At 38.1% G+C, this 16,839-nt stretch overlaps 2 protein-coding genes and 1 long non-coding RNA gene across 4 annotated transcripts; 2 read left to right on the plus strand and 1 right to left on the minus strand.

The window, feature by feature from the left end:
• Nucleotides 1–1,805: 1,805 nt before the first annotated feature.
• On the plus strand, nt 1,806–2,677 carry LOC111498510 (ethylene-responsive transcription factor 3-like). Of its 2 annotated transcripts, XM_023149797.1 has the most exons (2): nt 1,806–2,513; nt 2,574–2,677. In XM_023149797.1, the coding sequence occupies exons 1-2, from the start codon at nt 1,959–1,961 to the stop codon at nt 2,583–2,585; spliced, it is 567 nt and encodes a 188-aa protein (XP_023005565.1). In that variant the 5' UTR covers nt 1,806–1,958; the 3' UTR covers nt 2,586–2,677. The 2 variants fall into 2 exon arrangements, with proteins under 2 accessions (XP_023005565.1, XP_023005563.1); XM_023149795.1 differs by having other exon boundaries at nt 1,815–2,662.
• A 1,583-nt stretch (nt 2,678–4,260) lies between these two features.
• LOC111498381 (EH domain-containing protein 1-like) lies at nt 4,261–16,297 on the plus strand. Its single transcript, XM_023149599.1, has 16 exons — nt 4,261–4,602; nt 4,711–4,790; nt 5,079–5,147; nt 5,225–5,288; nt 5,473–5,528; nt 12,852–12,894; nt 12,986–13,047; nt 13,167–13,280; nt 13,451–13,553; nt 13,838–13,887; nt 14,442–14,570; nt 14,650–14,901; nt 15,021–15,100; nt 15,389–15,515; nt 15,658–15,801; nt 15,874–16,297. The coding sequence occupies exons 1-16, from the start codon at nt 4,521–4,523 to the stop codon at nt 16,057–16,059; spliced, it is 1,641 nt and encodes a 546-aa protein (XP_023005367.1). The 5' UTR covers nt 4,261–4,520; the 3' UTR covers nt 16,060–16,297.
• Nucleotides 7,464–10,458, minus strand: LOC111498560. The gene is made up of 3 exons (XR_002720805.1): nt 10,446–10,458; nt 9,486–9,490; nt 7,464–8,282 (listed from the first exon to the last, which is right to left on the minus strand). It is a non-coding gene; the product is annotated as an uncharacterized LOC111498560 (long non-coding RNA).
• Nucleotides 16,298–16,839: the final 542 nt, after the last annotated feature.

The raw sequence follows: 16,839 nt of genomic DNA on the forward strand, positions 1-16,839 counted from the left end.
ACCGGAGTTTTATGTAGACATCCTTATTTTCTTCAATTTCTAAAGATTTGTTGTCATACGCCTTCTCAAAAAATTTCAGACTTGAAATTTCGAAACAGTTCTTTATTTGAAGACAAACGAAAAGATGCACCTCAATCCAAAACCAAGGATTCAATTGGATTGTACATCCTGAGGATTAGAGCATCTCCAATTTCTTCTGCTGAATTTATAGAATCCTTATCCTTTGATTTTTTATTATGTTTCCTATTTGGTCTTGTACACTCTGCCCAAAAGTGACTATTTTCTCTACAACTTCAACACGTTACGTTTCTTTTATTTGAAAAAAATTTACGGTTATTTGATTTTGATTAACTTTTGTTTGGGGTCTCCGATTTACTTCTTCCCCTTTGGTCAATATTGAGAGCACTACTAGATAAATCTCCAATTTCTCGTTTGTGAATACTTTTGCTTAGAACCATATCTCGGATTTCATTAAACATCAGTTTCTCAAATCCACGGAAACTGCTGATCGCGGCAACAACAATATCAACGGCTTAGATAAAAATGACATCAAAATCAATGCTTTAATTTCATCTTTGAAATTAACATCCATTGAACTCAGATGACTTACAATCATATTGAATTCATTTATATGATCCACAACATATCCATCTACATACATTTGTAGAATGAACAATCTCCATATCAAATACACCTTGTTCATAGCCGATGATTTTTCAAATATATTCAACAACGTCTTCAACAGGTCCGACATTGTCTTCTCCTTGATGATCTTGAACGTCACGTTTCTGGACAGCATCAACCGGATCAACCCTAAGACCTGCCGATTCTTGAGCTTCCACTGCTCCATGGTCATGGTATCTAGCTTCACCCCCAACAGGGGTTCGTGAAGATCTTTCAAGTACAAATAATCTTCAATTTGCATCTTACAGAAACTGAAACAGATTCATCAAACTTCTCAATTTCAATCTTTGAACTTTCCATCTTCACAGATCATAGTGAATCTTGCCTAGCTTTGATACGAGTTGTTAGGATCGCACCATAACGCACACACTCGATATAAATGAACACAAAAAATAGGAGAGAGAAAATGCGAGGAATATTAGCTAAAAGTTTATATGGATGACTTCAGGTATGTACACTAACTTGTTTGCCGGAGTAAACTCATTTTCTGTCTCTATTAGTGGGGCATTTTAGGAACTTATGGGCTTGAGATGTTTTTACCAACCTTCTTCCTTTCCTTTTCTTCCCCTCAAGCTAATTGAAAGATTCTTAAGGGACGTGGGCGTCCAATTTGTAGATCAAAACTCCCGGATTCTAGACAACTTTCTATGTGATTATTCCTTACTTTGGACAATATACAAGCTTCAATCCTCCGATTAAAAACTTCAATTTCAAAAACTTGCCCGAAGTAAACTTTTCTTAATTTCCTCGAACCTCTATTGTATTTGTTGTCTTCTCCTCAATTACTCCTTGAACACTCATAAAAATAAAGGATACTTAGCTCCAATTTTAACATTTTAACTTAGTGGTAAAAGTAGTTTAATGTCTTGGAAAGATGACCATGGTTGAGTTGGATGTGTTAAAATGAAGGCATCACATCCAACTTATAAACTCTTTTAATAACCTTGTATCATACACCTAAACAAAAACAAAATACAAAAGTAGAAACGGCAAGGAAATGAGAGTGGCAAACATGTGCGAGGGTATATTTGTAATTTTACTTCAAACGCGGACTGGTAAATACGTAATACAAAACTGAGAATTTAAAATTTTAAAAAAATAAAAAATAAAAAGAAATACTTAATTTTGGTGAAGAAGCTGAGAAGGTGGAGACGGTGGCCTCCAGTTTTGGCCTCTCTCTCTCTCTCATCATTTCCGCTCTGTCATTTCTGAAATAGTCCCTCCAATTTTTCCTTTTGGATTAGATCTTGAGCCCTTCATCCTTCGTAGTAGTGATGAGGNGAGGGAGAGCGGCGGTGCGTGTGGCACCAATAACCGGGTCGGAACGGAGATACAGAGGAGTTCGCCGAAGGCCATGGGGGAGATTCGCGGCGGAGATTAGAGACCCATTGAAGAAGACCAGAGTTTGGTTGGGCACCTTCGATTCCGCCGAGGATGCCGCCCGTGCTTACGACAACGCCGCCATAACCCTCCGCGGCCCCAAAGCTAAAACCAATTTCCCCCTTCCCACACCCACCTCCTTTTTCGACTACCCTCCTCCTTGCCCCGATCGCCGATTCCATACTAACCCTCAGAGACCCACTCCCAGCACCCTCAGCTCCACTGTTGAGTCCTTCAGTGGTCCCCGACCACCCTCTGCGGCGGCTGCCACTTCCGCCTCTCGCCGATACCCACGCACGCCGCCCGTCGTCCCTGAGGATTGCCATAGCGACTGCGATTCGTCGTCCTCGGTCATCGACGACGGCGACATCGCTTCCTCGTCCATGATTCGTCGGAAATATCCCCTGCCGTTCGATCTTAACATTCAACCGTCTGATCATCTTGATTTTGGCGCCGATGATCTTCGACGCACCGCCTTGTGCCTCTGAACCACCGATGGCGGCGGCGACTGGTGGCGATGATGATGCCCATCAAGAATTCAATATTTTATTATTTGTTTTTTATTTTTATTTTTTTGTTTACTTGACCGTGCCGGCGGACAGAGAGAAAGAGAAATTACAGATAAGATTATGGAAAATCAAAAGCAAAGATTTATTTGGAGAACTATTTTTCTTTTTTGTTTCCTTTCTCTCTTCCACATCCCATAATATGACGCAGAGAATATTGTCTACTTAAAGTATAAAGTTTCGGAATATTATTTTAAGTATGTATTCTTTATGATCATACTCTAAATTAGCTAAATTAGAGAAATAAGGGAAGTTTAAATTAAACTTAGGATACATTGGAAATGGAATTTTAGAAGTAACATAATGTTTTGGGGTCAACAATAGAATAAGTGGCAATGCTTCGAAGGTGGGATTGTTCATGAAAGGCCACCTAGAGAGTTATTTCACCCAATATTTTATTATTTATCATTGTTCTAATTTTATTTTATTCTCTCGTTAGCTTTTTAAGTCTTCAAAACTTTTATTGAGAAGCAAATATCTTAAAGGTGTTTTACTCATGAACTTAGGGTTGGATGAAAGTGGGGCTAAAGTTGTAATACCTTAGCGTTTTAAGATACCCCATAAGATATACATAAAGTTTAAATGAGTTGTATAAACTTAAAAGGAAATATATTAAAAAATGGTAAATTGTTGTGCGTGCCAAATAAAAGCTTAGATTTGTAGAGATCTAACTGTCCACGTGGCCCCAAATTCGAATCATCACCAATAGACATGAGGGAGTTTGTTTTTAGAGTCTTTTTTTAATGGTGGTGAATGCCACCATTATAAATAGGAGATTCACCAGCCACTATCTTTTAACCTTCTAAAGGGGTTTGCACATGAGTTATGTAAAGGAATCAAGGGCTGAAAGTGGCGCACCTTTTCCCAAATCGAGCTGCCATCCAAGAGTTGCAGGAGAATCTTTGTGAATTCCCTTCTTCCAATCCCTTCCAAAATGTTCCAACCCATCCAACAAACAACAAATTTGTCTGGTAGAAATACAGATTTTTCATCGACTTTGAAGTTTATAACTCGAGTTACTGCCGATGCCAATGTCCCATCTACAAGATTTATGAAGTAATCGAGGCCAAAAATAGCATAGGGAAGCAGCACATGCATCTTCTTCCTTTATGAGGAATAAGACCATACTCTTTCTTAGTTTTTTACTCAAATTTAATCTCCTTCTAGATTGATTCTCCGCCAAAAAAAAAATTCGATTAATTTGGATACGGGAACTTTGCAAGAATAAGTAGCTACAAAATCAGTATAAAATGACCATAATGCCCCTAAAGTACTTTCTCTTCAGTTTATGACTTTAATGATCTCAAATCAATACTCTTGTTAACCATATTGATGTAGTTTAAGGTTAAAATATTTATGTAGTTTGAAAGGTCCGTAAATATAATTTTTAATAAATTAAAAAAAATTATTTAAAATTGGTTAGGTAAGCAGACAAATAATTTTCATGGGAGGAGTTATTTTAAGCTCTAATTTTGGTATAAATATGTAAGAGTACATAGAAATCTAAATTTTTATTGAAAATGGAAGCATGGACCCATTGGAGGGAAAACGACATCGTTTCTTGTCATCATTAACATTTACACCTTCATCGGCATGAAACGTTACCGAAGAAAGAGTAACAAAACAAAAACTCCTCCGTACCCGTTTCCCTCGCTCTCTCTCTCTCCGCTTCCGTTTCAGTTCTTTCTCCCTTCTCTCTCATTCTCACGCGAGGGACCAACTGAAAGGAAGATAACGACGGAACCAATTCTTCTGCGTTTTGCATTCCATTCACCTTCAACCTATTGCTTCTTTTTTCCATGATCTCGGAGTTCGCCTGGAACTGTAACGAGATCAACCGGAGGAGGGACCAATTCACGGCAGCTAACCGTTGTTTTCTTGTTTCTCTTAATGGAAGTTCCCAATCCTATCGCTTCCTGCTCCCGAGAGCAGCAGAAGATCTATCAGGAATGGTTTGATTACGCCGATTCAGGTATTTCTTCTTCTTTCAACTTCTATATTTCTTTATTTGTTTTTCCCTTGAGCTGTTTCTGTTGCGAGTCAATGTTCGATTCCTGATTTCTGCGCTGTTTAATGTCAGATGGAGACGGGCGTATCACAGGGAATGATGCTATTAAGTTCTTTTCCATGTCTAGCTTGTCTCGGCAAGATCTCAAGCAGGTTCGCCTTCCGTTTCTGTTTTTCTCTATTTCTTTGTCTTTTGTAGTTTTTCGGTCTTTTCTTTCGCCATCGCTCGTTAATGATTTATGGAATTTTACTGAAGTATGAACAAAGTTGAATTATATTTCGAAATTTCTGGTTACTTTCGTGTTATATAGCTCTTAACCATAGCTCGTTGTTCTGAAAAAGTTGCGTGAAAATTTTCATTTAATGTGACGATCATGATCGTCTTCACTTCTCAAATTTATTTTTTGTGACAATGATTTCCTTCAAATATTTTGTTCAAAGGTGTGGGCAATTGCAGATTCCAAGCGGCAAGGATATCTTGGGTTCACCGAGTTTATTACTGCAATGCAGGTTTTAGTTAGAATTTTGAGTTTGTAGATTGAAAATGTCAACTTATATTCTAAAGCATACGTTTCTATTGTGCTTAGCTTGTTTCTTTGGCGCAATCTAGAGGGGAAGTAGCTCATGATGCATTGACTTCTTGCAGCCAAGGTTAGTTTTCTAGCGCGACTGCATGTTTTTCAATCTTCTATACCTTGTGCCAGTTATTACCTATTGAGGCAACGCTTGCAAAATTTTCAAATTGTTGGTAACTTTTCATGCCATTCAATTTACTAAGCTTTTTTCCTGCAATTTCAGTCTCTTGATTTGAAGTAATTGCTCATATGTATTGCAGATAAATTAATGAGTCTGAGTCTTCCTAAAATGGAAGAACTAGATGTCATATTAGCTGTGAGTATGCTTCTGCTGTAGTCTAAAAAAATTGTTTTTTTTTTTTTTTTTTGGTAACAAAAGTGAATTATTAAAAGAACTAATTTGAACTAATTTTATAATTAACTTGTTAACATTATATTAGAATATAAATTTTTATCCATATTACTTCATTTCTTTTTTTTTTTCTCTTTTTTTTGGGTATGCATCACGCCACAATCGCACTTTTTTCGGCAATGGGACGACGATTGTGTAGCACTTGTCCTAACTCACTGGACAAGTTAGCCGTATAAAAATTGTATTTTGCGGACAATTTAGACGTATGGTCAAGCCTTGAGCCACATTTTGAGAGAAAATGTCTTAGAAAACGTGAGCGAGGAAATTGATGAAAACAAGTTGAAAGAAAGCATTGTGAAAGTCAATTGCATTGAAACATGTAGGCAAGAGTGGTTACAATACTTGGTCAGAGAGGTTTGATGACTATTGGGTCCTCCTATAGTACTTTTTGAGGCGATTCATGTCTGGTAGGAGAAGACATGATTTCGTCAAACAATCATACAACAAAAAATGTAGTAAAAAAGTAATACAATGTGAAAGCAAGTAAAAGGGTTTGACATGACATAAACATGTGCCCACAGGCAACACGTCCTAGACAAGCATGACCGTGACATCCTCCCCACCTAATTGGTTGACATCAACTATGTTCAAACTCTGCAATATGGACCGCGGCAGAGTCCATGTCTTCGGCTCGTTCCCAACTTATTTCTTCTGTAGGTAGATTCTTCCATTGACGAGGAATTCTCAAAGCCTACGTACAAGTCTTTCAACTTTCCTATCTCTGTAGGTCAGGATCCTTTCAACTTCCCTGACGTCTTTTTGTTTTAGGCAGGTCTGGCGACAACATTGCAACTTCCATTGTTTGGATCAAGGTGGGAAGGTTTTCAAGTTACTCACATGGATTACTAGATGAATTTTTATTCATGTGGGTAATATCAACCTATAAGATGTAGACTCGATTTTCTTAAAAATTTTGAATGGACCTTCATATTTTCTGACAAGTCTTTAGTCCTTTCTACTCTAGCCTCAGTTTGATGTGGACTTGGTATCCTACTCCAAATTGAAGGGGATGACGCTTCATGTCCACCCATTTCTTCATGTGTTTGGAAACGTTTCTTAAGTAAGCTTGAGCTATGTCTGTTGTCTGCTTCCATTCTCTTGTAAAGTTTTGGACTTGAAGATTCTTTCGGTGGTCAATGATATAGGGCAGGGATTCACAATTTCGAAGGGGCTCTTCCCAATTTATGAACTCCTTTGTCAATTAAAGCAGAATTGGGCCACATCTAACAATTGTAATCAATTTTCTGGCGAGCGTCAACGAAATGACGCAAGTATTCTTCCAGCAAACAGTTGAATCGTTCACTCTGTCCATCAGTCTAGGGGTGATAGCTTGAGGAGATATTCAAAGTTGTCCTCAAGAACGTGAATAACAATGTCTAGAATGTCCTGATAAACCTGTCATCTTTGTCACTGATGATGCTCGATGGAATGGCCCACAACTTTACGACAATTTTAAAGAATAGTTGGGTTGTGAATTCGGTCGAGCGTATCTTGGTTGTGGGTACGGACGTAGCATACTTTGAGAATCGGTCGATGATGACCAAGATGACTTCATGTTCGCCAACCTTCGGGAGATGTGTGATGAAGTCTAGCAACACTCTTTTCCAAGGTCTTGTTGGCACTATCAAGGGTTCGAGAAGTCCTGAGACCTTAGCCTTTTCAACTTTGTCTTGTTGGCAAATGAGGCATGTCTTGGTATATTGCACTATGTCAATCCCACATATTTGGCCAAATGTACCATTTTTTCACTGAGGCATATGTTTGTTGTCATCCTCGATGACCAACCCACAAGGTATCGTGATATTCTTGGATAAATTTCTTTCGTAGCTCTCCCGCTCTTGGGACATATAGTTAGTTTCATTTTGCCAGCAGAAGGTCTCCTTCAACCCAGAACTGTCTAGTCTTCTCAGCTCTGGTTAACTCAATAACAGACTTGGCCGAAGGGTCTCTTTGTAAGTGTTCTCGTATTATATCTCACATTGACCCATCGATCTTACTAGAATGAATGTGGGCTAACATGCATAGGACTGCATGTTCACTCTTTCGACTCAGAGCATTGGAAGCTTGGTTTCTCTTTCCCGCTTTATGCTTGAATTTGAAGTTGAATTATGCTAATGATTCTTGCCACCGAGCTTGCTTTGATGTCAATTTTAGTTGGTAAAAAAAGTGACAAATGGCATTGTTGTCCGTTCTCACTACGAAGTCCCAATAGATGTTGTCTCCGAACTTTGAGAGAATGAACAACAACTAACATTTTTCTTAGATACTGTGTACCTCCTCTCTCTGTCTCTGCTATTGAGCTTCTGGCTTAAGTAGGCAATGGGGAGGCCCTCCTAGATGAGGACACACCAAGGGCAAAGTCAGATGCGTCTATTTCTATTTCAAAAGGTTTTGAAACGTCGACCAAGTCGAGGAAAGGGTCCCTCGTCATTGTTGCTTTCAAGTCTTCGAATGCCTTTTGGCATTCATCTGCCACAACCAAGGATGGTCTTTTTTCAGCAGTTCTGTTAATGGGGTGACTCGTCGTGAAAACCCTTCGACGAACTGTCTATAATAATTTGTCAATACTAAGAAGGATTGCACATCGGTTGCCGAAGTGGGGACTTTCTACTCTTGGATAGCTTTTATCTTGTCCCTATCTATGCTTATTTGCCTGCACTTGTTGACGTGCCTAATGAAATTGATGCACTTTTTGGCGAAGACGCATTTCTCTTTTTTCATATATAACTGATTCTACCTTAGTTTTTCAAAAACAAGGCACAGGTGTATCTTGTGCTTCTCCAGCATGGCACTGTATACAACGATATTGTCAAGGTATACTACGACGAATTGGTCCAAGTATTCATGGAAAAGCTAATTCATTAGGGTACAAAACGTAGCTGAGGTATTTGTCAGGCCAAAGGGCATCACCCGAAACTCATATGCCCCATATCTTGTTACACAAGTTTTCTTGGGCTCATCTCCCTCAAGAATACGCACTTGGTAATATCCCGAATGTAAATCCAGCTTCATGAAGTTTTTGGCCCCATGGAGCTTGTCGAACAAATTGGATATAATTGGCGATGGGTACTTGTTGTGCATTGTCACCTTGTTTAGGGCCTCGTAATCGATGCACAGATGTAAAGTTCTATCATTCTTCTTTTAAAATAACACAAGGGCCCCATAAGGTGCTTTTGCGGGATGAATGGACCATGCAGCCAGTAACTCGTCTAACCTGCTTCTTCAATTCGGCTAACTCTGGTGGAGCCATCCGATATGCATTGTTCGCTGGGGTTTGACCCTAGGTAGGTGCGCAATTTTGTGGTCTATGCTCCATCAAGGGGGTAATGTCTTTGGTAAGCTTTCTGACATTATATCAGCATAACTAAGTAGGACATCTCTCGCTTGGGATGGGATCAATGGTGATTACATCTTCCACCAAAGATATGACAATAAATGTGGGCTCTTCTCAGGCGAGCCCTCTCTTTAATTGCAAGGAGAAAATCATTGTTGCCCGACTATTTGATTCTAGCAAGGATTACGGTAGGATTGTAATTCGTAATCACTATGCACTTCGCCAACGACATTGAAATGACTTTGTGTTAAGAAGGCAGTCCATCCTAAGTACCACATCAAAGTCATCCATGTAGACCACGACCCAATCAATTTCTCCTAACCAAGTCTCCAATTTCAAAGAGACTGGAGGCTCTAACAATAGGAAAGGCTTCTGAATTAACCGCTTACATTTTCCTGGGGTACTTCTCTATCTTGAGTTCCTATCTGCGAGCTTCATAGTCAACGATAAAGTTGTGGGTCGTGCCCGAGTCTACAAAGGTGCTTTTGCTAGGTCGTGAGTTTATCATTTTGTCAACAAACATCAACCCTTTCTCAAACACTTCTTTCGGATCAACCTTCTTTTGGATGGCCAATAGAAACTTTAGCGCTCTCATTTCGGGAGTGTCATGATCCTCTTCTTTCTCTGCCGCTGGTTCGGCTTCTTGGTCATTACCTCCTTGTATGGAGACTTGAAGCACACAAAAGGCCTCTCAATAGGGGCAATAGGAAAGCTTGTGAGGGCCTTACATAATAGACATTCAAAGGCATCGTTGGATAGTTCCCTCATTCGGTCTATCGTTTCCTCCATTCGGTCTATTGGGGCCTTCATTCCTCTAACTCATTGGCCCATAGGGTTTGTTCCTAGAGTTTGGGGGTGGTGTATTCCTTCTTTAGAAATTGGCTTCGTCCTCGAAGTCTAGGAGTCTCTCTGCAATAGCCAACGCGGCAAGATCTTGAACCTTTTGTTCACATAACTTTGTCCTTGCCATAGGGTAGCAATACTTTGACAAACCATAGTACTTTGTCATTCTTAGACATATCTCTAATGTCTAGCATCAAAGTTGAGAATTGCTTGACATAGTCCCTAATTCCTCCCGTGTGTTTCAATTGTCGCATTTTGCGCCTTGCTATGAATTCTACATTCTCATGGAAGAATTGAGTCTTCAACTCTCTCTTGAGGTCTTCCCATGAACTTATGGTGCACGAACCATTTTGAAAGTCATTCGCCTTGAACACCACCATAGTTTTGCATCTCGTCTGTGAGATGTATTGTGACCAAGGTAACTTTAAGTTTTTCTGAACAGATCCTTGTGGCTTTGAAGTATTGTTCAACGTTGAAGATGAAATTTTCAAGTTCTTTTGCATCCCGATTCCCTTTGAAGCCCAACCTGAGCTTGACATGAGGTTTGATTTTCTATGGCCCGCATGGCCAAGCTTACTCAGGTATTCATTTTGGCTATCTCTACCTTCATGGCATCCATTGTTGCCGAGAGATCTTTAGTAAACTCGTTGAAAAGCTTCAACATGGTTTTTTTGTGAACTATCTAGCATTTCGACATGTTCTTCCATATATGTGACAGAGCTCTCAAAGCTACCTTCGCATTCTAAGCTACTCGGTTGTGTAGCCCTTTTTTCTAGGGAGTCAACCCTAAATATCAATTCTTTGATTGCCAACCCATCCAGGCGAGTGCTCATAGCGTCAATTCCACCGACTCTTTCATTCAGTTCTGCAACTTGTTCCTCCAGGAAGCGGACCGTGTCGGGTTCTTCTTTTAAGAATAAAATCTCATGTTCAATCTTAGTGAGAATCTGAACTTGTGACTTAGCGATTGTTTAGTCGCTGACATCGTTTCATTCTTTAATAGGACTAGGAGCTAACGCAACTCTGATGCCACTTGTCACAATTGTATTCTTTTCGGCAACGGGACATCAATTGTATTCTTTTCGGCTACGGGACATCAATTGTACGACACTTGTTCTAACCTGGTAAACAAGTCAGCCGTATGAAAATCATATTTCGTAGACAAATCGGACGTAGGTCGAGTCTCGAGTTACGTTTTGAGAAAAAATGTTTTAGAAAACATGGGAGAGGAAAATCATTGAAAACAAATTGAAAGAAAGCATTGTGAAAGTCAATTATATTGAAAACATGTAGGCAAGAGCGATTACAATACTTGGTGGGGGAGGTTTGATGACTAATTGGTCCCCCATAGTATATTTTGAGATGATTCATGTCTAACCGGGGTAGATATGGTTTCGCTGAATAGTTATACACTAGAAAATGTAATAAAAAAGTAATACAACATGAAAGCAAGTAAAAGGGTTTGGCATGGCATGGCATGGGCATGCGGCCATAAGCAACATGCCCTGGACGAGCATGACCGTAATATAGCACATTCAACCACTATAGAAACATCTAGAGATTTTACTCCCTTGAAAAATTTTCCATTTCTTTACTAGCCATGAGCTCCAAAAAAAAAACACTTAAAACGTAAACTACAACACTTTGCTTTATTTTTAAAGGCAACAAATCAAGACTTCATTTAAGGAAATCAGAAATTTCCTAAGGTGCCAGGGTTGACAGAAGGACAACCAAAAAAACACCTAAGCTTCTGCCAAATAGTTGAGAAAAGATAACCACAAAAAGGGATGGCCTGTGTTTATGCATCCTCTCCCTTGTACACCAACTAGGCAGCAAGCCCAAATGAGTGTCTAGGCCTTTAGCCAGGGGCGACAAAAAGAAACATACTTCAAATACCAATTCCATACATTCTTATTCTCAAAATGGAAAAACCATCTAATCTACTCAAGTAAGAAAGAGCCATCCAACCCCCTCAAATTTGAGAGGTTTCCTTTGAAATGTATTAGTGACCAGCCATTTGAGGATTTGCCCTCATCATCATGTATTGACACATCTTTAGTATTTGCATGGAAAACAACTAAACCAAAGGAAAGAAAAGTTAAATTAGGATTTTTTGGAGAATACTTCTCAAATTATTTGTTCAAAAGTAAAAAAAGAAAAGGTACATGGCAATGAGGTACAGGATTTTCTTTCACTAAGAGTGCCTTTTTTCGAAAATGAGACGCATTTTAAGCTTGTTGTTCAAATAATAGTTGTAAAAGGATGTTGCATTAAGATGAGTGAATGAACTTTGACCAACAATCCCCTACAACCAAAGTTGAATCATACCTTTCAGACTCGGGTTAACCTTCAGCTCACAAAATTTATCGAAATGCCTTCTGAAGTATTATATGGAATTAGTAAAGGTTGAAGCGAACCCGCTGGAGCCAAGGCTAATAACTCAATTTATTTGCAAATAACTTGCGCGCTCTTAAACAAATTTATTTGTGCATTCCTTTGCAATATACTTCTTTTGCCAACCTCTGATAAGTCTGTAAAACGCGTCATGTCCCACCTCCATATCCCAGTGTTAAAGAGGATTGAAAAATTTTAATGACAATAATGGAATGTCCATAGGTAGGACTAGTTTACCTTTGAAATAATATCATCCATGCAAAGAGTACCTTGTTGGCGGCTCCTCACCCAGTCACCCCTCAAAATAGTCTGCTTGGTGACTCGTAGCCCCCTCATTCATAGCATTCTGTTATGCAACCACTACAACATTTTTTTTTTCACGAAAAATTGACTCCAATTAAGTTGTGGCCTATGTTTCTTTCTCACTTGTTTAACACCTTAAAAGTAGCGCTCTAATAGATTCATCTGTATCCTGTCCAATAAATAGATAGACTGGGCCAGGTTGGGTCAATCAAATTTTGAGTTTTGGTTGGGTCAATCAAATTTTGAGTTTTGGTTGGGTGGGGCTTGTTCTGACTTTAGGACTGAGGAGTAGGAAGGCACACCTTTGGTAATCCTGTTGAAAGTTCTAACTTTTTCATTTTTCTTTCAAACAGAAGAGAGCCCGTAAACAGAAATCAAATGACCACGAGACAAAGGGTAGTACCTATATCTTTTCAAGTAATGAAAGGAGGCTGCTTTATGCCTTTACTATCCCTTTTTAACTTGGCAATTGATGATGACTATGCAGGTACTTCTAAATGGCAGTCTCCTGCTTTAGCTAATTGGTTTTCAGCGAAGTCATCTAAAAAAGTTCGTTATCATGAACATTTCATTTGTTTTATGTTTATCATGTTGTCATATATGTAGCAGTTGTTTACTGCAGTCATTCTCGCCTTGGTTATGACTCCCTCTCCAAAATGCTGTTTCAGGTACCTCTTTCTTCCGTTACATCAATCATTGATGGTTTGAAGAGACTGTACATTCAGAAGCTGAAGCCCTTAGAAGTTACTTATCGGTTTAATGATTTTGTTTCTCCATTACTGGTGAGTATAATGTATGCTTTTGCATCTTAATTTTATATTTCATTACATGTGTCATAGAGACTCTCTCTCTCTTAAAACTATATGTATGCTTTTTATTTAATATTCATGGTATGGTGGACCATGGTTTACAATGTGGTTTTATAATTATGTCGGCCTGCCCTACGACTCAGACAAATAGTGACTTTGATGCTAAACCAATGGTTATGCTTTTGGGTCAATACTCGACTGGCAAAACGACGTTTATCAAGCATATGCTGAGAAGCAGTTATCCAGGTGAGATATTGTATTTTTTATGCTGACAGTTATAAAGTACTTTCCCAAAAGTAGTTGTCCTAGGTATGAGGTTTCATGAATGAGAGAGAAAGGGATGGGCTGATCTATAGCTCCCTCTTCCCCTCGCCCCACCCACACCTATTTTTCCCCCTACTTTTATTAATTGAAGACAAAGTTCGTGTGTTTGAGAGATAGAGAAGGGGAGTGAGGGAGAGAGAAAACGTGAGATTTCAGTACGTCTGATCTTGTTTTAACATTGTCGCTCATTTTTCCACTTTTAACAGGAGCCCATATTGGACCAGAACCTACAACTGACAGATTTGTTGTTGTTATGGTAAGTGCTTATTCTTTTTACAAATAGGCTCTTCCCCTGAGGGGGAATATGTTGGCTTGACTGGAATGATCGAGGAAATAAAATCTTGTATTTTCATATAGTTAGCCAGGCTAGTAATTTCAGTCAACTCCGCAATCTATTTTTTTCAGATTCCAATCTGTAGAACGTATTGCTGTTACTTCAATTGTATTCACACTTTTTATGCAAAGTTGATTGTTTATATTTAGTTTGAAGATACTATCTGGCTTTGTCTTCATGACCCATGCTATTTTTTATTTGAAAAATGATAATTTTAAATGATAATAGCTTCTTCAATGTGGTCATCTGCATCTGCTGGTTGCATCTTTATGTGTCCTTTGTTTCTTAGAAGGGGGAAAAACCAAATTCTATTTTAAGTACTTCATTCATGCTTTCTTGGTTAAATTCTGAAAATTTTCTGAACCTCAAAGATACATGTGGATTTTTTACTCTTTTTTTTTTCAATTCATAATCTTCTAAAGAATAAATGATTTTGGTGCTTCAAACCTAATTCTTTGTTATTTTCTCCTTTTTAGTCTGGACCTGATGAAAGAAGCATTCCTGGAAATACAGTTGCCGTCCAAGCAGACATGCCATTTAATGGGCTCACAACATTTGGAACTTCTTTTCTATCAAAATTTGAGTGTTCACAAATGCCACATGCTGTAAGAATACATTCTGTTACTGCATGAATATTTATTTGCATACTCTTTTCATGGCCTTAAACTGTTCTTTTTTATGAAGCTGCTAGAACATTTTACGTTTGTGGATACTCCTGGAGTTTTGTCCGGAGAAAAGCAACGAACACAGCGAGCTTATGAGTTTACAGCTGTAACATCGTGGTTTGCTGCGAAGTCCGATCTTATTCTACTTTTATTTGATCCCCATAAACTCGATATTAGTGATGAATTCAAGCGGGTCATAGCATCATTACGTGGGCATGATGACAAGATTCGAGTAGTCTTGAACAAGGCAGACCAAGTGGACACGCAACAAGTAACTTGTTATCTTTACTTTTATTACTATTGTTATTATAATTTACTCTGGTTTTACCATTTCACCGGCTGAAATACATGGGCACAGTGAATGTAATTAAACTCTTTTGAGCATTTCAGTTGATGAGGGTTTATGGAGCATTAATGTGGTCGCTTGGGAAAGTTCTGAATACACCTGAGGTTGTTCGCGTTTATATTGGGTGGGTGCGGCCTCTTGCTTGATATGATACTAGTGGTTTTTTTTTTTTTTTTTTTTTTTTTTTTTTTTTTTTTTCTTTTTCCAGACTACATTGACATATTCGGTGATATAATTTGGCCTCATTCAAATCTGAGTGGTTTCTAATGGAAGGATTGACAATAATTTATCTTGCCAACACATATATCGCCGTCTAATGAGATCTTCATGTCTAGATCACTACTTTGATATGCTTCTTATGTTGACCAGGATGTCTTATGCTCCCTTTGGTTCACATATTTCCTTGTGACAGCTCCTTTAATGACCAACCAGTTAACGAAGCTGCTACGGGTCCGCTTGGGAAAGATCTTTTTGAAAAAGAACAGGAAGATCTTCTATCTGATTTGAAGGATATTCCGAAGAAGGCCTGTGATCGAAAAGTGAGATTCCCATGGTCTACTATGCATATTATTCTAATTGAAAATGGTACTTGTTTGTGTAATATGCAACTTTGAAGAACCGAATAGTCTTCTGCCCCCTCCCCCCAAGAAAATAGTTTCTGATAACATCAGTTTCTGGCAGATAAATGAATTTGTCAAACGTGCAAGAGCTGCTAAAATTCATGCCTACATTATAAGTCATCTGAGGAAGGAGATGCCTACCATTATGGGCAAAGCCAAAACCCAACAGCGACTGCTCGATAATTTGGCCGATGAATTCGGGAAGGTATTTCCTTTGAACTAATGCTTGTAACAACTTACAAAGAATGGTACGCTTAAAACGTTTATGAACTCGCAGGTACAAAGGGAATATCACTTGCCCGCTGGAGATTTCCCGAACGTCGACCAATTCAAAGAGACATTGTCTGGTTTCAACTTCGACAGCTTTGAGAAGTTGAAACCAAAAATGATTCAGTCTGTGGACGACATGTTGGGATACGACGTCCCAGGACTTTTGAAGAACTTGAAAAATCCCTATGACTAAATGAGACAGTAAATTCGAGTTTTGAGTTTCAGGTATACACACGGCTGCTTTAGCATTCTCAAGGTCTTCTTGAACTTATTCATTCTTTATACTATTTTCTATTTAATAAGAGCTTTGAGATTGGAAAAATGAAAATTTTGTAGTTCCTTTCTTGGGAAATAGGTTCAGTTTTCATGTAAATGGTAATAATGTCGTGTATTGAAGTATTATAATACTAAATAGTTTGTTCCATGGGTTATTATTTCTTTTAGAGGAAAATTCATATTTTACCTTTTTATTTGATTGTGGAGCTAACTAGAGAAATGGCTAAACATATAGCCATATTTGACATGTAATTTAATCTAAAATACCTATAAGATTGGAACTGTATAGAAGTGTGAACAATGATAAGTTTGTGCAATTTTCATCTTTCATTTCATGTATATACTCTGATATTAATTAAACTTTTGAAATCAACCGTATTTTTTAACTTTTCACAATGTTGTAGGGTATTAATAAAAATTTTAAAAATTAAAAGGAACTTTTTGAAACGCTTTGTAAAATTAAAGTATTTTTGAAAACTAAAGATAAGACTTTTTTTTAAATAAAGTTCAAAATTCACAAGTATTTTTATTATTTAGCTTAATTTTAAAGTTTGATACCATTAAAGTCCATAAAAAAATTAACTTAGTATGGTGTGTATCTTAGCCATGGATTCTTTATTTTATTTTTTTATTATATATATATATATATATATATATATATATATATATATATATATATTTTTTTTTTTTTTTTTTT

This window comes from Cucurbita maxima, unplaced genomic scaffold, assembly GCF_002738345.1.
Source record: "Cucurbita maxima cultivar Rimu unplaced genomic scaffold, Cmax_1.0 Cma_Scf00025, whole genome shotgun sequence".
NCBI classification, from domain to species: domain Eukaryota; kingdom Viridiplantae; phylum Streptophyta; class Magnoliopsida; order Cucurbitales; family Cucurbitaceae; genus Cucurbita; species Cucurbita maxima.